General features: G+C 53.7%; 1 protein-coding gene and 1 pseudogene across 1 annotated transcript; both read right to left on the minus strand.

Moving 5' to 3' along the window:
• LOC115872752 overlaps positions 1-15,704 on the minus strand; it is a 17,341-nt pseudogene extending 1,637 nt beyond the window's left edge.
• FAM43B (family with sequence similarity 43 member B) lies at positions 15,477-17,848 on the minus strand. The gene has a single exon (XM_004705134.2). It carries the CDS (start codon positions 17,499-17,501, stop codon positions 16,509-16,511), a length of 993 nt encoding a protein of 330 aa, XP_004705191.1. The 5' UTR covers positions 17,502-17,848; the 3' UTR covers positions 15,477-16,508.
• Between the last annotated feature and the right edge of the window lie 3,758 nt (positions 17,849-21,606).

Here is a 21,606-nt window from a genome sequence, read left to right on the forward strand (position 1 = left end):
ATTGTGAATGTGATGTGGCCTCCCCTACCCGTGTTTTCATTGAGTCTGGCCCCCTGCTGTGGAGGATTGGAGGTGTGCCCGCATACTTCCAATGTATGAATTAGAAACCAAGGCTCAGAGAGCAGGAGCGACGGTTCTGTGAGCACAGTGGAGTTAGAGCCCATCCCTGGGGGCTCTGAGAGCAGGAAGCTGCATTCGGCCAAGCTCTCCCTCCATCTAACAGGACAGGACCCTGACCTCCTCCACAGCAGAGGCTGGGCACGCACTATGGAACCTCTGTACTTCCTAGCTCCTTAGGAGCAGCCAGCTCCATTCCTGGCAAGCAGTAAATACTCAACCCATGAGAGTCATTCCCTCTGCATGCCCAGTACCTCCAGTTTCAGGGTCCCAGGGGCTCTTCTTGCTGCCACCCCCCTGGCCGCTATAACTCCCAGGATTGGACCGGCTCCTCTCTGGACCCTTCCAGCACAAAGAGGTGTGGAGTGAACCTGGCCCCTGGTCCCTTTTGCCTCTTAAGGACCCTTAGCAATGACCTTCAGGAACACACTGGCAATTCCCAGAACATGCGTGGGGTTCTGAGTCACATGGTCCACTCCACAAAGCGAACCTATTAGGGCCCCAGTGCAGGGCCCTTTGCCTGAGGATGCTTGGCTCCCTCTGACAATAGGTTAGCTCCACGGCCAGGACTCAAGGGCAGCTGGCAGTGCCTGGCTCCAGGCCTGCATGGAGGCCAGATCGTGAGTGCCAAGACATGCTGGCAGCAGCTGCACAGGTGAGTCCAGCAAAGCTCCCTTCACCTGCCCTCCCCCCAATCCAGTCTGTAACCCCTGGCAGCTCTCCAAAGAGGAGGAATGGAGGGCCTCAGCCTCCTGCTGGCCTGCAGACAGGGCTGGTCTCTCTCTGTCCCCTGAGCAGACCATAGCCCTGCCTCTGATTTGTAGATGATCCTGCAAAGTCACCAAGGTCAGGCCGTGCACTGGTTAAAGGTAAGACTGTCCGGATTGGAATACAGACTTGGCATTTAGTAGCTGTGTGGCCTCAGCAATTTCCTTCACCTCTCTGCACTGTGGTTGCTTCCTCAGTAAGATGGGGAGGACTACAGCTCTGGCCTCACAGGTCTGTTGGGGACTCCTCAGCACCCAGAACAGGGCCTGGCATGCGGTAGATACTCAGCAGAGATATAGCAACAGAGATAGATCAATGAACGAGGGCGATAGTTGCTGAGCCTGCATACCCTTCGCTAGAGCACATCGGGCCCTAGATAGAGAGGCTGTCACTTTGAGGACTAAGGCGCACCTGACCCAAGCCGTGGTCTTCTCAGTCACCTATAGGCATGTAGAATTCAGACACGGAGTAAGGAAATCCAAAGAAGAACCGATGCACGTGCATGACGGTGCTGGCGAAGACACTTGACAGCACACGGGCCTTAGAGGAGCAAGCAACGCTGTCTCGGACGAATGGAGCCAGAGTGCTCCTTAGCAGCAAGGCTGGGGAGACTTCTTCTCATGTACTTGGGGAATGTCGTCAGGAGAGACCAGGCCCTGGAGAAGGACATCATACTTGGCAAAGTAGAAGGGCAGCGAAAAAGAGGAAGGCCCACAACAAGATGGATTAGCACAGTGGCTGCAAGCATGGGCTCAAACATAACAATTGTGAGGATGTACAAATGTGCTTGACACAATGGATGTATATATGGACTGTGATAATAGTTGTCTGAGCCCCCAATTAAAGAAAACAACAACAAAAAACAATTGTGAGGATGGCGCACAGTTGAGTAGTGTTTCCTTCTGTAGACCTTAGGTTGTTACGAGACGGAACTGATGCTATGACACCTAACAACAACAACAACAACAATAGATGACCAATATCTCTTCTCCTTGCTAGGAAAGCCAGAGAAGCCCAGAATTCCAACCAGATGGGAGAGTGAGGCCAGGTATGACTGAGAAGGAGAGGCAGGGCCAATGCCACCTGAGCACTAGTCTTCCCACGGCTACATCCAGTAAACCCACCCTGCTGGAGGCCAGTGCACCTTCTCCCTGGGACCAGTGCCCCACTAGGGTCCCCTTTCCAGGGCTGGGAAAGGTGACCCCAAGACCATGTCATTCAGACCCTTGCCCTTCTCAGGTAAGTCACTGAGGGAGCCTAGTTGCTCTTTTGCACATGGGAGTGGCCAGGAGCCCACGCTTTGAAACCATCCACTCCCCTGTAGCCTTCTTGGCCCTCATTCTCAAGATGACAAAGCCCAAAGAGGCACAGGATGGCTCAGCAATCCAATGACCAAGAACTTCCAGCCAGTGCCCCAAGTCACACTTCCAGGGGATCTCCTGGATTCGCTCCCTACTTGTCCCCAAGCTTGAGCAAGCCCTCCAAGGATGCCCGTGGGCAGGGAGAGGGCAACCGAGGTACGAGGAGAAGAAGAGTTGGCTTAAGCTGGAGGGAGAGGAGACGAGGAGCGGCCACTCAACTTTGTTCTCCAGGGAAGGAGAACTGTCGGGGCTCAGAGACCCAGCGGGGAGGAAGGAGGAAGCTGCATTCTCTGGAGAAAGGGGTGGGGGCCTGAAGGTGCCTGGGCAAGGACTTGGGGCTCAGTCTTTCTTTGAGAGTGAAGCCAGAGCAGCCTGACTTGTCACACTTGAGGCTTAAGGTGCTCCATGTGGCTACAGCTCTTGTCACTGGTCTCTGCTGCCCGGATGTAGCAAAGGCACCTCTTAGTGTGGGAAGGATCGCCAGACTAACAGTCGGGACAATCAATCCCTCCTGACTAAGCACCAGCAGTGTGCCAGGCTCCAACCCAGGGATGGCCCAGCAGGCAAGGTGTCCGCTTCTTGGACCCTCCGTTCAAATGAATTCGTAAATAAACACATGAGCAAGATTTCAGAGGATGACCAAACCTCCCAAACCAGTGGCCATTGAGTCGATTCCAACTCAGGGCAACACTGCGTGTATCAGCGTAGACCTGTGCTCCTTAAGATGTTCAATGGCTATGATCTTTACAAAGTAGATTTTTCTTCTGAGAGGCCTCTGGGTCGATTCGAACTGCCAAGCTGTCAGCTAGTAGTCGAGTGCCTAAAGGTTTGTACCACCCCTGGATGACGGGAAATGCTAGAAAATAGCAGGCAGGATCGTGGAGGGGACAAGGGCTGGGCTGGGTGGATATTAGTTAGGGTTTGGGGGGTGGGGGGAGCAACTCTGCAGCTGTGACATTTGAGCTGGAGACAGCCATGGACAAATCTACGGGAAATATCGTCCAGGCAGAGGGACAGGCAAGTGAAAGGCCCTGAGGCAGGGATGAGGTTAGAGTGTTTGAGGAAATGCCACTTGGTGGCTGGAGGGATGGTATCAAAGGGGTCCCTTCCCTTTGCCAATAGCTAGCTGTAGGATTCTAGTACGTCCCATCCTCTCATTTGATTCCTAAAATCTGGGCATCTGGAGGTCAAATAATCCTTCTTTAGACCTGCTTCTGCTTTCATGTTAACAGTCGTTGTACAGAGGATGGACAGGTCATTGCTTTGGGAGGTAAGGACATAAAATCTCCTCCGGGAGCTAGCTGGGTGATGTGGACAGTCCTTTATCTCATCTGTAAATCGGAGGATTGGACCACAGCCCAGAACCAGTAATTCATATAAACTCTCCTCCATCCTACTGATTTTGAGCCCATATGTCAATGGGCTCAGACCCTGCTTGCTGCTTGGAGCCTGGTACCCAGCAGGCATTTGTGAAGTGCTTTTTAAAAATGGGATACAACCTGAATGTGCATTAACAGGGGATGGTCAGATAAATGATGCCAAATAAATTAAGAGAATAAAGCTTGCAATGTAAATCCACTCACCTGGAGGGACAGGCATGAGGTAAGTGAGAATAAGCTGGCTGCAGAATCACGTGGCAGCCTGTGCTTCCATTTATGTCCATCTGAGTGTGGAGAGAGGTGGGGAGGGCGAACCCCAGGCTGTAAGATTAGCAACCTACATACGCTGAGGACACAAGGAGGGGAGGGATGGAGGGGAGAGATGGAGGGCCATTGGAAGAGGGGTACCAATTTCCTCTCATATCTTTGCTGTTTCACTGGTTTCAAGGAAAAGTGTGTCACTTTTGTAATCTTGGAAGAAGAACGAAATACACCTCTAAGGAGCTAAGGAGGCCCTGGATAAGCACTTGACTACTCACCTAACGGTGAGCGGTTCAAACCTACGTAGAAGTGCCTCAGAAGAAAGACTTGGCCAACTGCTTATGAAAGGTCTGAACAACCACAACCGGGAAAAGCCTGGAGACCCGTGTGGAGGCATTTCTACTTTGAAACACACACAAAAACAAAACAAACAAACAAGCAAACAAGCAAAAAGGAAACACACGTATTTGCTACGAATTTTCAGGATTGTACAGTTGCTTGTCAAGGCTGCCAAAGGGTGTGGGGACACATCTGTGCAGACACCCACTCCTCCCAGGCCAGGCTTAATCCATGGTGGTCATCCCTAAGGAGCCCTGGTGAATAGTAGGTTACTCATTGAACTGCTAACTGCAAGATCAGTGGTTCAAAGCTACCAGCATGCTCAATGGGGGACAAATGAAGCCATCTACTCCCGAAAGATTTTAAAGTCTTAGAAACCCAAAGGGGCATTTCCACCCTGTCCAGAGGGTCGCTGTCGATGGCAGTGGGCTTGGTTTGGGTTAGTCCTTCCTGAAGCAAGCAGCAACTTCCCAGGGCCCACCGTGCCCCCGGGTCCACATAGCCGTGGGATTCTGGGGGAGGAGTTGATGTCATCCAAGGTCCCAGGGACGGAAGGCGGTGGGGAGAAGCAGGCGTGGGCAGTGTCCACTTTGATCACACTGGCTTGGCCCTACTCTCCTCCCTGCACCCTCGCCCCTATAATATCAAAGGCGGCGGCGGAGGAGGAATCCTATGTGCGGTAAGCGCCAGCTCGGGCTGGGCGCCCTGGAACTGTCCAGGACCAGGGGGGTTGAGGTCACAGGCGATCACAGGAAGAGCAGATGTTCCAGCCTGCCCTTTCGGGGCCCTGCTTTAGAGGTCCCGAGGGAGGCGGCTGAGCCACGGAATCCCCAGGGCCTCCTGGGGGCTGTTCGTCCACCTCCGGCTCAGTCCATCATGGGGCAGGGGAGGGGAGCACGTTATGGCAGGATGTTTCTTGGCCCCGCTATTCTGCCCTGCAGGAATTCCCCGCAGACAGCTGTTGGGAGGCCCCGCGCCTCAGGCTTGCTCATTTCCGCGCAGGGAGCATGGAGCGGAGTGGGCTTCCGTCCTGAAGACAGGAGCCCTTGCTTGAGATGATGCTACTCCTGGGCTGGGGCCCTCCCCAGCCTCTGGTGACCCCGGCACTTTTCAAAGTCCCATGTGACCCATCCCATTTGACTGGCCGAGACAAGCATGTTGGGGGCTTAGCATGGCAGTTACATCATCTCCTGTCAACTATAGGGGTGGCATCTAGCCTGCCAATGAGGCCATAGCCAATGAGGCCTCCCTGTGGGCATGGCCTTCTCCTGAGGATTCTGGGAAGTCCTGTCTTCCTCCCTGGAGTCGGGCGGCATTCTCTCTGCTTCGTTTTCCTGCATGTGTTGCGTGAGTCTGAAGAATTTACATACTGGTATCAGACATATAGGCTAATGTTGGATTTAGGGACTTGATCTGGACTGGCCTGGGATGTTTCTCAATATCCAATTGGTCTTTGATATAAAGTTCTCTCTTACACATATATATGAGTGTCTATGAATTTATTTCTCTAGTCAACTCAGACTAACGGCCCCCATGCAGCAGGCAGGAAGCTTGCTGAAGTCAAAGAGCAGGAAGGGGCAGTCCCAGACCTTGGCCACCAGGATCAACTGCTCTGTCCACACTCCTACCTCACCCAGAGCCCCTCAGAGACTGGCTTGCCAAGGGCCATTGCCATTGCCCCAATTCAGACCCATGATAACCGTATGTGTGTGTGTCGCAGAAGAACTGCCCTCCATGGGGTTTTTAATGACTTAGCACTTGGCTGCTAACAGAAAGGTCGGTGCTTTGAATCCAGCAGCCGCTCCAAGGGAGAAAGATGTGGGAGTCTCCTTCCATAAAGATGGAGAGTGTTGGAAACACTGTGGGGCAAGTTTTCCTGTCCCGCGGGGTCACGTAAGTGGGTCTCAATGGCAATGGTATGAATTTGGCGAGTAGATTGTCAAGCCTTTCCTTCAAGACACCTCCAACCTTCTCGCTAGCAGAGGAGCTTGTTAACCATTTGCACCCTTAGGGACACCAGTGGTTGGTTTAGCGGGTTAATTTCCAGCCTGGGGGCCCACTCCCCAGCCACAGCTGAGTAGATCAGGGTGGTCTTGTGATGGCGGGTGGGGTGGGCACTGTTGTCTTCGTTAGTATTCTCTACTTTACTTTTCTGGGTTCTAATGTTCATTTGAATGGCTACACAGACAACATTCATAATGAGAAAAGGTTTATTAAGGAAATTAACATGGTAGCATGCCCATGAGAAATACTCAGAATATTTGTTTACCGGGACATGCTACAACGTTCTTTCAGGTCTGCTAATAAATGCCAGAGGCGCCTATCACTCCTCTGGAAACTGCAACCTGAAGGCACTCAGCTCCAGTCTGTGGGTCAGCAAGCCCAGCTCCCTGAACACTGCCCAGAGGCACCCTGCTCCAGGAAACTTCAGCCTGAAGGCACTCAGCTCACTTCGTGGGTCAGCAAGCCTAACTTCCCCAATAAGTGCCCAGAGGCGTCCACACAGCAACGGCTTCACTTTGCTCCGTGGGTTGGGAAGTCCACCCCTCTCTTCCATGCTCTGCTCCTGGTTCTGCTGCTCCTCTCTGATGCTGTAGCTGTCTTTTGGATCCAGGAGGTGCTGTGTATAGGAGTCTGGGGCCCACTTCATAGGGCTCACTTCACTCCTGGCCCTTGCTAGTAATGAGATCCGCCTCCTGTTTCTCAGAGGGCTCATTTTATACACAGCAGGATGGCACTCCGGGAAATCCTGTTCACAATTACTCACAGGCGAATGCTATCCATGTCTCTAGCCTCCACTTTCTTACTAGACCTGTGCAGGAAAAGTCGCTTGGTCAGAGTTAGAACATCTGGCCAGAAGAGCCACATTAAATACATCACTGCCCCTGCAGCCATCACCCAGAGGGCCAACTGCACCAACCCAGGGGCTTTTGTGAGATGGGAGGGACTGAAGAAGCACATGGAGTCAGGGTCAGAACTGCATGCTGACTGAAAGCAGGGCGGACATGGGATGCGATGAACAAGATAAATGCTAGTACTGTACTCCGAAAGCAGAATGGGTCGATGTTCCACGGGAGACCAAGGGACCCCAGAGAAGGAAGGGGTCTAGCTGCTTCCAAAGCCCATCAGGATGGCCTCGGATGTCTTCCAGTGACCCCTCTTTTCTAGAACTGGTGGCCTGAGGATAGCAGCCAAGGCAGGTCCTGGGATCTCCCAGATGTGGCACCCAGGAAGCCCAACTCAAACTGGACCAAATAAAAAGTACAGCCTTGTGGTTTAAGGAATGGAAAACCCTAGGGGCAGGTCTGGTGGGACCCAAGGGCTCCAGCAATGCCCCAGGGCTGGGTCTCCCTCTTGCCTGCCCCGTTTCGTTTTTCACCCTGCAGGTCGCCTACTCAGACAGCCTCCCTTAATCATAGTGGCAAGCTGGTGGCCAGCCACACCAGGCATGCCCCCACCCTCTGAGAAACTCCAGAAGAAAGCCCCTTCTCCCAATCGTTCCAACACCAGTCCCAGAATGGAGTCCGGTGGCCTTTTAACATGTCACCTTCCCGTCCTGAAGCTCGGTGGCTAAGCAGCTGGGATGCTCTGGTCACCAGGCCCAGCCCCCATGCCCCCCTCTGGAGCTCACGTGGAGTTGACTTTGCTGAAACCCAGGGGAGCAAGAGTGGGCATGGGGGCTTCATAAGGAGCAGCGGGGTGCTGGGTCACACGAAAGATGTGTCAGTTACGGTAACCCACTTGCTATAATAGCAGCCCTGGTGGCATAGTGGATTACAAGATGGGCTGCTAACCATAAAACCAGTAGTTCAAAGCCACCAGCTTCTCTGTGGGAGAAAGAGGAGGCTTTCTGCTCCCATAAAGATTGACACTCTTGGAAACCCACAGGGACAGTTCCCCTCTATCCCATAGGGTCTTTATGAATTGGAATCCACTTGAGGGCAGTGCTTTTTTGTTTTTTACCTGCTGTATAAACCCCAACATGCTAGTGGCTTCTTTTTCACCCCCCTTGATGGCAGGGGGGGCTCTACTGTGTTCACATGGTTCTTCAGGGACCCAGGCAGATGGAAGCTCAGTCATCTTCAACAAGTAGCTTCTAGGGCACTTGAGTGCTGGCATCTAGCATGTAGGCAGTGGTGAAGGTCGTGTTCCCATGGGGCAGGCTTGGGGTTGGCACACATCATTACTACTCAGCTCTACTGGCATGCTACACTTCAGAGCAGGGAGAACCCGGAGACAGAAGTTGGTTAGGTGTCCAAGAGGAAGAGGAAGCAGTCTTGCTAGCTGAGGTCTCCTTTTGGGGAAGGGGCCCAGTCTTCCTAGCTGAGGTCTCCTCTTTGGGACTTGGCTTCCAGCTTCTTAGATCTTTGCTTGGCCAGACTCCTTCCAACTCTGAAGACGAGTTATGATGTAGCTCAGTGATGCTGGGTCAGCAGACATGTGCTCTGAGGGCAGGAGGCAGTGGGGCAAAGGGCCAGAGGACATTTCTGGCCCAGAGCTTTGCCAGCTCTGCATACCAACCTCCTCAGTGCTTCGCAGCTATTGTTTGCTGGGGAGAGGATGGTACCTAAGCCAACAACATCTTCTTCTGCTTAGTTGGTAGTTAAGGGACTTTAAAGGGAAGCAGGTCCATGGCTAATGGTGAAAGTTCATTTTCTGTGTCCATTTGACTTGGCTATGGTACCCGGTTGTTGGGTCAAATACTAGTCTAGATGTTTCTGAGAAAATGTTTTGAGAATGATGTACAAATGCGCTTTACACAATTGATGTGTGTATGGATTGTGATAACAGTTGTATGAGCCCCTAATAAAATGTTTTTTTTAAAAAAGCTAATTTACAGAAGAGATTAATATTCACAACCAGTTGACTTTAAGGAAAGGCTATTACCCTTGAGGGTGGGCCTTATCTCATCAGTTGAAGGCCTTAAGAGTAAAACCTGAGGTTTCCCAAAGAAGGATTTTTTCCTCAAGATTATAACATAGAAACCCCCCACGGAGTTTCCAGTCTCCTGGAGAGCCCCATGGGTTTCAGACTGCCCCCCTCATGTCAGCCAATTGCGTGAAATGAATCAATTATCTAGTTATCCATCCATCCATCCATCCACCCATTCATCCTTTCTTCCTATTGTTTCTGTTTCTCTGGAGAACTCTGACCAATGCACTCATAAAGGAAAGACCGCCTAGCTTTCTGAAGAGGGGTTGGGAAGGGTGTGCATCAGCATGGCAGCAGCTAGTCATTCATTCACCCTTGAGTGCGTACTATATGCCTGGCATGTTACTGGGTACAAAAGTGAAAGGGGTATACAAGAAGCATAAAGTATTGGCTTTGCTCTAGTGTTAAGGCGCTCGGACTTATCCAGGTGGAGCAACTAGAGAAGAAGAGCAGAGAAGCTGAAGCTGACTCTTGGACCACGGCTTGGACATGAAGTGGCTTTGGCTGGGGTCACCCGGAGCATATCTAAGCAGCCTACTGAGCCCTGAGCCCAGGCATGTGATCTCTGAGTCCCAGGTTGGGGTTGCTGTTGTTGTCAGAGGCTGTAGGGTCAGTTCCAACTCCTAGTGACCCCACGTACAGCAGAACCAAGCAGCCCCTGGTCCTGCGCCATCGTCTCAGTTGTTCTTAGGTTGGAGCCCATGGCTGCAGCCACTGTGTCCATCCATCTTGTCAAAGGCCTTCCTTTTTTTGCTGCCCCTCTACTTTACCAAGCATGATGTCCTTCTCCAGGGACTGGAAAGTACGTGAGATGAAGCCTTGCCATGTCTTGCCTTCCTTGTCTCTAAAGAGCATTCTGCCTGTACTTTTTCCAAGACAGATTTATTTCTTCTTTAGAAGTCCATGTTCTTCTCTAGCACCATCATTTAAACATATCGAGTCTTCTTTGGTCTTCCTTATTCAATGTCTGACTTGCACATGCATATGAGGCAATGCTTTCCAAGAGGTCTTGTGCAGCAGATTTACCCAATGCAATATGTTGTTTGATCTCTTGTCTGTTGCTTCTGGGAGCACTGATTGTGGATGCAAGCAAGACGGCATCCTTGACAACTTCTGTCTTTCTCCGTGTATCATGATGTTCCCTGTTGGTTCAGTGTGAGGGGTTTGGTTTTCTTGACATGGAGTTGTCATCCATCCTGAAGACTGCAATTCTTGATCTTCACCCAGAAGTGTTTCAAGACCTCCTCACTGGGGTCCCCAGGCACAAAGATGAGAATAAACACAAACACAACAGCTACCGTTTACCCAGTGCATCAGTTTGGTGCCAAATAAGTCATCCAGATGTGACACCTCACTTTCCTGATGACCAGACAAGATCCAGACTCATCTCCATTCTTACCGATGGAATACTGAGGCTGCAAGTTCTACAACCATCAAGTGGTAATACTGGGGCTGGGTGGCGCTGCCGGGTAAGGGTTGCACTGCTAACTACAAGATTAGTGGTTCAAATCCACCAGCTGCTCCTAGGGAGAAAGAAAAGGCTATCTTCCTGTAAAAGTTAACAGCCCAGGAAAACCTATACGGGGCTCCTATGCACTGAAAACTCAGTGGTGCTGGGTGGTTTTATTATTGCTGTTTAAATGCCAAATCCCAGGTTCTACCAACTGTGGGGTTAACTCAGAGATTACACCTGCCCGGTGATCCTCCAACTGCCCACTCGGAGTCTGCAAACATTAGCCAGAGTGTCTGGTAGGTAGCTGATTACTGCCCGGCTGCACCTGGAGTGCCAGCTTGTGCGGGGGCCTGAGCTAGCCAGCTCCTCCTGGGGCTTCAGAACTTGAGCAGACCCCAGAATCCAAGGCCTCACCTCCTAGGAGGCTGGTTTCCTCTCCACGACAGCTGTCGCCGAACAGGGTGCCTGAGGACATTTCTCCTTCCGTATCTCAGGCAGAAGCTTGGCTAACGGATCGCTTTTCCACCCACTTGGTTTCCTCTCTGGGATGACTCTTCCATCTGGCTCATTCATGCAGGTCTTCATTCAACAAACTGTGGTGGCGCCCTGACTCTCTGCATTGGAGGGGCCTAGGGAATGAAGATGGACATGCTTTGATGATGTTGTGTATTCCCCCACCCCCACGTCCTCCAAGCATGTGTTGGGACCTGTGGGCAAAGTCTGCAGATGGCACAAACTGGTTTGCGCTCGGCTGTTGTGGTGGTAAGGTGCTGTTGAGTTGGTTCCTACTCATAGTGACCCTCTACACAACAGAACAACACTGCGAGATCCTGCAGCATCCTCACCATCGTTTGTATGTGTGAGCCTGTTGTGACTCTTGGCTACTAACCTAAAAGGTTGGCCGTTCAAACTGACCCAGTGCTGCTGCGGAAGAAAGGCCTGGTGTCCTGCTTCCCCAAAGATGACAGCTAAGAAAGCCCTATGGAGCAGTTCCACTCTGTCACACCAGGGGCGCCATGAGTCAGAATCACACCGATGCCAAAGGGCTTGGCTTTGGGGTTTGTATCTGTGGGTGGAATCTTGTTTGGGGAACAGGGTTCTCTATTGTATGCTAATGAGACCACATCAGTGTTGGTGTTTCCTCCAGCTGATGAAAAGCAGTATGGCCACCAAGTCGCACAAGCAAGTCCAAACAGGAAGACAGGTGCCATGTCACCTGATAATGAGACCCGGGAACTGAGGATGCTGGCAGACACGAGGTCCTTCCACACCCCCACCCCACCCCGGCACCCCTAGAGTGGGTGCCGTCATTTAAGCCACCTACTTGCGGTATTCCTGGCACATCCCTGAGGAAAGGAAGAAGGGCGCATGAGAGACAAGATCCTGACACAGAGAACCGCATGCCAAGATCCCCCAAACAAGGGCTGCAAGCACAGCAGCGATCAGCCCCTTTTTGAGCCCGCAGGCCTGGTTTTCCCAGATTTGGAAGTGGCTGGGAGAGTGGCTGTGCGTGAAAGAGAGTTTGGAGGAAGTGGCTCTGGACCTGGGATTGTAACGAGGGGTCTTTGTTTGGCTGCTGGTGAGTCCGGTTCGGTGGGGACATCATGCACAGTGGGATCAGACTGCCGTTTCCTTCTGCGGTGCGTAGGGTCGCGGTAGGTCGGAACCGACTCGGTGGCACTCAACAACAACACATGTATTTGAAGTAGATCGCCGTGCCTTTCTTCCTCCTCTGACCTTGTCTGGAAGCTCAGTAAAACCTGCTCGGCATCATAGCAGCTTCCAAGCCTCTGCTGACAGGCGGCTGAGGCTGTGCTGGAGGTGCATTGGCAGGAAGAGGGTTTGGTAGCCTAAGAGGATGGATTCTGGGTAGAATTGGGAACTCCTGGGCACCTAGGGGAACCAGGGAGCACAGGGCAGGGCCGCGTTGGGGAAGAGGAGCATAGCGAATCAGAATGGGATCAGCAGGCAGGGCCAACTGACTTCATCCCGTGAGCACATTATATTCCATTACTCGCAGCCCATTCCCACTGCGGTGGGACCTGATGACATGAAAATAAGGTCCCAGAGGAGGGAGTTGACTCTGAAATGCTGACCCCGAGGATCCATTCCTCTCTCTCCCTGGAAGGTCAAGTTTGAGTCCTCCTTTCCCCCTTGATGTCTTAAGAGGCCTAGATGGCCCAGCCAGGCCTTAGCTACAGAAAGCACTAGTGCTAGAAGGGAATTTGAGCGACCATCTCATCCAGCGATTTCAACTTAAAAAAGCATCTGTAGAATCCTGTCTTGTTTATCTAGTGCTGCAAAAACAGAAGTACCTACAAGTGGACAGCTTTGCCAAATAGAAACTTATTCTCTCACAGTGCGGGAGGCTGGAAGACCAAGTTCAGAATGTTGGATCTAGGTGAAGGCTCTCTTAGCTCTGGAGGAAGGTCTTGTCTCCTTTCAACATCTGTGGGCTCAGAATTCCTGGGAGATCTCCTTGTATCTTGACATCATTCTTCCCCTGGGTCTAGGAGGTTCTCAGCACCAGGACCCTGGTTATAAAGCACATGCTTTGCTCCTGGCTCATCTTTCTTGATAGTAAACAGGTCTTGCTCTCTCTCTCTGCTAGCATCTCTCTTCTTTCATCTCCTTTCCCTACATCCTAAGGAAACTCTCCTTAGGTTGGACCAAGGCTATGACTCAAGTACTAATGTTGCACCCTACCTTAATCTCCTGACAACTGAATGGCTAATCACATCAGATCACATCGTTATGTAACTATCAATCAAGTTATAGTATTACATCACTCCCATACCACTGAGAATCCTGACCCAAACAACAAGTTGACCTTTACCTTGAGGGAACACAATGGAATGCACAGTAATCCCATGATCCAAACAGAATCAAAGAAGCTGCTCCAGTGAAAGGGAGGTGGACGCCTCCACATTGCATCTCCCTCTCATTCCTCACGGCATTCCTTAGACGCTCTAGACAACTAGGGCTCTTAGGAGAAACGTGGACTTGAAGGAGCATAGTTTGAAAAACTCTGGTCCACCCTTGAACCATTTTCATTTTAGGGATGAGGAATGGGAAATGAGTGGTGGCCAGACCACCTGGCCACTGGATTATGGCTCTACCTGGCCAAAGCCAGGGGGACTGCAAAGTAGGCATATAGATGGTGGGGTGTGGCTTCCCAGGAAACACCCCCTCCTTTCCTAGCATAGGAGCATGGTCTTGGTAGCTGGAGGGGCCCAACAGCCCGCTCTGGGGCCTGGGGGCAGCAGTGGACTGGCTCACCTGTGGCTTATCTGCTGGAGGAGGGAAGTTGGCCAAGGTCTTCCTCCCAGCATACACATGGAAAATGGAGATGAGACTGGTGGACAGCTGTGGCTAAGGTGGGCCACCACTCTCCCAGAGGGAGCAGACTGGAAGGAGCGTGGAAATCCTGTGGCAACAGCTAGACCATCTCCAGCCCTGTTGGAAAATGACTGTTTTTCACAAAAGCAGCTCTGTCAGATAGTTTATTAAAGTGTTTCACGGGCACGATTCCATTTAACTCTCACAATTACCCTGTGAGGTGGATATTCTTCTTGTCTTACTGTCAGTATAAGTGAGGCTCCGAGAGGCTAAGTGACTAGCCAAATAACACACAGCAGCCCAGAGGCAGCGACCATCCATGCAGCCAGGTTTTACAATTACAGGTTTAGACGCATAAGTTAGGGGAACTGTGTGTGGGGGGGTGCTCACAGAACATGTCTGTGTGTATTTCTACATTTTGTGAAGCTCTCAGAAGAGAACTGGGGTGAGGCTGGGAACATGCCTGTGAATTATAGTAACTGCTCCTTTCATTATGTGCATCTCATCTGATTGTGGGTGTGTCTGCCGGGTGTGCCTGTGTATGTATGTGTGTCTGCAACTTGTGAAGCACTCAGACGAGCTCCGAGGGGGGACTCTTGTACCCCTAGTGCCTAGGACAGTGCCTGTCATGTGGCGGGAGTTCCTGCTGCATGAATCTGATGCACGGGGACATGATTGCGATCTTCATTCTGGGTGTAGTTGTCTCAGCCAAAGGCCACAGAAGCTGCCTTGCGACGCATGCTCCTCCCCCAGCGCTGACATCTTCCACAAAGAGGACGAACACCCACAAAAAGCCCAGCCATGCATCCGAGGGAAGGCGGGCCCAGCGGGTCCTCATCCCCTCATGGCATCTGGTATTGACCCCAGCTTCTCCCTTCTGAGGAGCAGTGGCATCCTCTCTGTTCTGATAGCTCGGGGAGACAGACTTAATTCTGATGGTTGGCGATTGCAGAGGATGACTCTGGGATCAGAGCCCAGCTTGGCGAAGAACTAAAGATATTGGAGCTGCGAGAGTCCAACTGTCACAGATTTCTCCAGCTCCTTTGAAAGGAAATTGGATGGCCCAGCCCACTCCTTTATAACCTGCCTCCCTTTCATCCCTGGGGTGGTGCTGGTGGGGAGACCCGTCGCCTATGCCTCTTGCTTTGACACACCCATGAAACTGCTCAAAGACGGATAACTTCTTGAGAAGCCCCCATTCCAGGACCCCGTCCCCCTACTAAGGGCCCCAGAGACACTTGCATCTGAGTGTCCAGGGGTGTAGACATCCTGGGAGGCCCAGACAGGTAGGAAGACAGCCGATGCCGATGCCCCTCCAGACTTGGCGCTGCTGGTTCTCCATGAAGCACATGCTATGGCCGCCTCCTCGGACGTTCAGGGACTAGCTTCCTGGCATCACTTCTGTACACCCCAACAGCCCCTGCTAGTAAAGGGGGCCATCTCCTGTGGTCTGATAATCTTTCACTCCCAGTCGGACTTCGTTCCCCACCCAGGCCTGCGAGCCTGGCATCAAACACAACACAGAGATGGTGGCAAGGCTGAAAACGTAGGTCCACTTTATTTACAATGATCAGTTGGTGACACAGGTCTTTGGGCTTTTTGAGAGACATCTGAGCAGGACCCCCTCCCTCTATCAGACCCACACCCTCCTTCCTGCTGCTAGGGCCCTCCTGCTCTGGGAGCACCTGACTTTCTGGGTAGTTGGTGCTCTATGCACTTGCCCAAGGTGCTCCTTACCTCCTTCAGAGACCACATCTTGGTCCTGGTGTGGGGCACCTAGTGAGGGACCACACACGTCTGTCTGCAGAGAGATGGGGTGGGCGAGGAGTCCCGTGGGGGTGCAAGGCGCCAGTTGGGAGGGCAGAGGCTGGGGCAGCTGCCTGGTGCAGAGAGCTGTTACCTGGTTTGAGCCGGCCTTCTGAATGATGGCAGAACCAGTCCAGCTCCTCCAGAGGCGGAGCAGTGAAGTCACAGAAGTCCTCCAAGGGGTAGAGAGACCAGACCTAAGGCCCACAGCTTTCCTGTCCTTAAGTAGGGAAACTCCGCAGCTCCTAGCCAGAGGTCTGCCTCAATTCTTCAAGGCACCTTGATGGCTTCCCTTCAAGAATGTCTCTCCGCATCCCAGTGGGGAAGGCTCGGGCGCCAAGAGCGAGTTCCCTGTCTCCATCTTGGTCAGGATCCAAGCCCACCGCCCTCCTAGATTTCTGGAAAACTCTCATCCATTCGAATGAGAACATGTTTTAGGAGGGAGGGTCTGAGTGGGAGACTTGGTATAAAGCTAGGCGGCAGGCCCATGTTAGAGGGTCCCCAGGAAACTCCGGATGGGGGTGGAGACATCCTTCTTCCCCCACCCCCAATAATCAGGGGCTTAATAAGGCGCCACCGTGAGCCAGGATGAGGTGGGGCAGCCAGGACCCCTGCCCAAGGGAGCGCCGGCGGGGCAGACAACAGAGACCGCGAGAAAGGTGAAGGCGGCGGGGGGTGCCGGGGGAGCAGAAGCGGGCTGGGGTTGGACACGCCAAGTCTGGAGGGCCCAGGGCCGGTCCTGTCCCTGGGCCATCAGCGAGCCTGGCCTGAACGCTCCCGGCCGGCCTTCCAGCGGCGGGGCTGCGCGGGCGGCGGCGGTGGCGGCGGCGCCGGGACCCCCCGCAGGCTGCACGTCCTCAGCTCCCGGGCCAGGCTGAGCACCTCGGGCCGCTCGCGCTGGGGGCCTCCGCCCTTGCGCTCCTCCTCGTCGTCCCCCTCCTCCTCCTCCTCCTCCTGGATGCTGCTGAGGCGCGGCGCCCCGCGGCCTCGTTCGGCCGGCGGCGGCCGGTAGGCGCACTTGGCGTTGAGCAGGCGTCGCAGCGGGGCGCGGGGCACCGAGGCGGCGGCGCCCCCGGCGCGGAGGTGCTGCTGGCGCACGTGGCGCGCGTCGCTCTGGCGCTGCAGGCGCTTGAAGTCGCTGAAGGCCGCCAGCGCGGTCTGGCGGAGCAGGCGGGCCAGGGCGCGCGCCTTGTGCGCCCGCGCCAGCAGCACGGCGTGGCAGCGCAGCACCACGGCCTTGTGGCGCGCCTGGTGGCGGTAGACCCAGGCGAAGACGCGCGGGTGGCGCCCGTCGGCCGTGCAGTAGGTGATGCGCGGCAGCAGATAGGCGTGCGTCGGCCTGCGGGCCCCCGAGCCCCCCGAGGCACCGCGCTCGGCCGGCTGCATGCGGATGCCGTGCGGCCCCAGCGTCAGCTTCATCTTGGTGCCCCCGCCCGGCCCGCAGCGCGCCCAGATTTTGCCCACGGCGTCGTCGGTGCAGCCCTCGCCCTTGGCGTGCAGGGTGACGGCGTTGCCCAGGTACCACACGGTGTAGGTCGGGTCCTCCTTGTTGAGCTCCACTTTCTGGCGCCGACTGCGGAACACGCGGCCCAGGCGTTCCAGCGGCCAGTCGGGCAGCAGGTCCGGGCAGGAGCGCAGGAAGCTGGAGAGCAGCGACGTGTAGGCGAGCCCCGGGCTCAGGCTCTTCGCCTTGTACTTGGCCTCGTCCTCCACCAGCACAAATTTGTTACGTCTCCAGGGCAGCATCGCGGCGGTGGCGGCCCGAGGGGCTGGAGGCGCCCGGAGCAGCCGGGCGTCGTGCCCTGGGGCGGGGAGGGCGGGCGGAAATCCGAGGCCTGGGGGTCGGCACAAGCCTGGCGGCGCCGCAGTCGCTCGGTGTCGGGAGATGTCCACTAAGTAGCGAGGTTGGCTTCGCAGATGCCCGGTGCCCCGCCGGGCTGGCAGCTGAGATGCTCCGGCGGCCGCCGCTGGGCTGGCAACGGCTTTCCCTGGGAGTCGCTCCAGTCGTTCGGGAAGCCAGGAGAGGCAGGGCTTGGGGGTGGTGGTGGTGGTGGAGGGGCCCCCCAGGCTCCAATGGGGGAGATGCCGGTCCCTGCCGCCCGGATTGCGGCGGCAGGGCGGGCGCCGGAGCCGGGGCTGGCAGCTGCCTGGTGGGGTAGACGAAGAGCGCGGCTGCGGAGGGGACTCCTTCAGGCGTCGCGGCTCCACCTCCCCGGGCTGCCTACATCACCGGGCGGGACCGCTAGCTCTCTTGTCCCCTCCCCTCATCCTTCTCTGTCCCCTCCCCCGCTCGGGCTAGCGCGGCTCCTGGCCAGGGGACCAAGCACAGGCGTGGTGGAACGAACTTAAATCATTATTATTGGAGGGGGCGATGGGAGGCGGGCGCGTTAAGGGCAGAAGGATCTCCGAAAATATCCAGGAGGGCTTTGCCAGTGCAAATATATCCGGCTTACTTAGGGGTCTCCAAGCCCCCCTGGGTGCACCCAGGGTCTCCTTCCTCCTTTTCTAGGATTCTTGCTGCCGCTCACTCAACACATGCCCCGTCCCCACCTTTGACAAAGATTTGGGGTGGACTCCTGATGGGGCGGGGAAGTTTGAGGCTTTAGGGGCCGGCCTGGCTCGCTCTGCCTCCTGTCTGCGCAGCAGAAAGCCAGCTGAGGTGGCCGAGCAGTACAGTGGAAAAGTACTGTCGCGGGTGCGGGTGAAGCTTCTCCCAGGTTCTCCAAGGTCGTGGACCAGGCGACTGCGCCGGAGTTGGGAGAAGCGGCCACTGCTCCAGCAGTGGGCAGTGCTCCTTCTTTGGCCCCACAGCAGGAGTGAGGATCGCTGGGAAGGCTGGGGGCCCTTCCCCAGCAGCCCAGGGTCTGTGGGAACTGATGGTGGAAAGCCCCTGGCCAAGGGGAAGCCTCTGGACTGAGGGCTGAACAGATAAGACCTAATCTCTGGGTGTGTTCTTGGCACACCCAGGTGGTTTGCCTTCATTATCTCCTTTCATCCTTAGGCAACCCAGCCTCCTTAGCCATTTGCCCTAGGTCACAGAACAGGTTTCCAAGCCTCCACTCAGCCTGGGTGACTCCTGAGTCCCTGGCTACATTTGCATCCTCTCCTGGAAGCCCTCCCTGGATTGGGTCAGGCAGGGACCTTACCAGGAGGGGTTCTTGGATACTGAGAGAGAGACACTTGCAGCGGTTTTCAACCTGTAGGTCTCGCCTTTGGGGGTTGAACGGCGCTTTCACAGAGGTCACCTAGGACCATGTTTCCGATGGTCTTGGGATCCGAGACACCCTCTCCAGGCAAGTCTGCCCACAAGCAGATACACCCACCTACAGGGTCACAGCATGAGGAACGGTATTAAAGTGGCATTAGGAAGGTTGAGAACCAGTGTCTTAGGGTTAGTTAAATCATACCCAGGCTCTTTCCTTGACTTCTGAACAACTTTTCCTGGGGACACTCCCAGGCCAGGAATGGGCCCAGGTCAGGGCTGGGGCAGAATTTAGAGCCCTGAGGCTTGGGCCAGGTCAAGCCAAGTTCTCTGACCTGTGAGAGGGAGCGATGGGCAGATGGTATGCTCCAGACGACAGTCAGGGCCAGCCTGCAGGAGCAGTGTGTGCTGAGTTCAGGATCCTCTGGGGAATAAACGCTAAATACCAAACCACAATAATGCTGTGTCACGGAATGCTCCAAAAATGATGGGCAAATAAAGAGCAGGAAATTACTTAGAAATGCAGACTCGGAGCTCTGGAAGAGCCACACAGTAGCCAAATGGAAATGTCTTTTCATCTTTTGCTGCTTATAAATGTCACTCACTACCATCAGCACCATTCCAACTCATCGTCCTGTAGGACAGAATTGAACTGGCCCCGTGGGTTTCTGAGACTGTAACTCTTTACCGTAGTACAAAGCCTCATCTTTCTCCCGCAGAGTGACTGATGGTTTCGAACTGCTGACCAATGTGTAACCCACATGCTTGTGATAAAAGCCACATGGGAGAAGACATGGAAGTCTCCCACTGTGCCCATAGATGCAGCCTCATTGCCAGACAAGAGAGCAGACCCTGTGAAACCAAGTGATTATTCGGGGGCATTTCATGGCTCTCAGATTTGCCTCTTGGGCCAATGGACACAATCAATCAATCAAGCCCCTCTATAGAAAGAGCTCCATGTGGTTTTGACCTGAAAGGGCAGCTCAGTGAAACCTGCAGCCATCTCCAGCCTGGGATCTCCAGGGTCCAGCCTCTGGGCCTTGCTGTTCCCTCTCCCTCTAAATGGCCAGGGACTAGTGGGAATGGCCAGAAGCAAGGTTAAGCCCTGAACTTTGTCCAAAAGTTTAGTTTCCTTAAGGTTGCAAAGTATAACAAAGATATAACACACCAGTTAAATTTGAGTTTCAGAAAAACAATGAATGATCTTTTAGGTAAAAACAACAACAACAAGAAAAACAACAACAAAACCCCAAACAACAGCAACAACACACCACACTCACTGCCATCAAGTCAATGCCAAGGCAGAACTGCCCCTGTGAGTTTCTGAGACTAACTCTTAACAGGAGTAGAAAGCCTGGCCTTTCTCTTACGGAGAGGCTGGTGGATTTGAACTGCTGACCCTGTGGATACAGCGCAACACGTAACTGCGACACTGCAAGGATCTTTGGCAGCGTAAGGGTTAAATGTTGGGCTACCACCCACAGGGTCAGCGCTTGTAACCCCTGGCCACTTCTCAGGAGAAAGAAAAGGCGTTCTACACCTGTGAAGGGTCACCGTCTTGGACACTCACAGGGGCAGTTCTTTCCGCCCTGCCCCCAGGCCTCTGTGAGTCAGAATTGACGGGGATGAGTTTGGGTTTTTGGGGATGTCCCCAAATATTGCATGCATGCTCTCTGACAACCCCAGCCTCCTGGAGAACTTAGAGAACAAGGAGCAGCAGGCAGAGGCTGCACCTGTGCACCCCCACGCCAGCCCCGAGGAGCCCTGGGAGAGTAGTGGTTACACACTGGGCTGCTAACTGTAAGGTCCGTAGTTCGAAACCACCAGTTGCTTTGAGAGAGAAAGACACAGGTTTCTTACTGCCATAAGAGTTACATCTCAGAGGTGTGTGTGTGTGGAAAAAAAAAAAAAAGAGTTACATCTCAGAAACCCACAGGGACAGTTCTGCCCTGCCCGCTAGGGTCCCAACGAGTCGGAATCCACTCCATGGCAGTGAGTTTCATTTCTTTTTAAAATCATTTTATTGGGGGCTCTTGTAGCTCTTATCGCAATCCATCCATCCATTGTGTCAAGCACATTTGTACATATGTTGCCATCATCATTTTCAAAACATTTCCTTTGTACTTGAGCCCTTGGTATCAGCTCATTTCTCCTCTCCCTCACCCTCCCTCCCTCATGATCCACTGATACTTTATAAATTATTTTTTTTCATGTCTTATAGCCACCACTGTCTCCCTTTACTCACTTTTCTGTTGTCTGTCCCCCTGTATATGTCCGTCATTGTGATTGGTTTCCTCCCCCACCCCCCACATCCACGCCCGTTCGCCACCTTCTCCTTCCCCTTCTGGTATTGCTACTCTCATTATTGGTACTGAGGGGTTTATCTGTCCTGGACTCCCTGTGTTTCGAGCTCTTGTCTGTACTAGTGTACATACTTTGTTATAGCCCGATTTGTAAAGTAGCAGTGGAGTCATAACTTTCGGGGGGGAGGGGTGAGTTGTATGTTTTGTCAGTGCTATACTGTACCCAGACTGGCTCGTCTTCCTTGTGACCTTTCTGTAAGGGGATGTCCAATTGTCTACAGATGGGCTTTGGGTCTCCACTCTGCCCTCCCCCTCATTCACATCAATATGATTTTTTGTTTTGGGT

The sequence above is a fragment of the Echinops telfairi genome, unplaced genomic scaffold (assembly GCF_000313985.2).
Source record: "Echinops telfairi isolate 266 unplaced genomic scaffold, ASM31398v2 ScPeMD7_7457;HRSCAF=8495, whole genome shotgun sequence".
In the NCBI taxonomy this organism is placed as follows: Eukaryota; Metazoa; Chordata; class Mammalia; order Afrosoricida; family Tenrecidae; genus Echinops; species Echinops telfairi.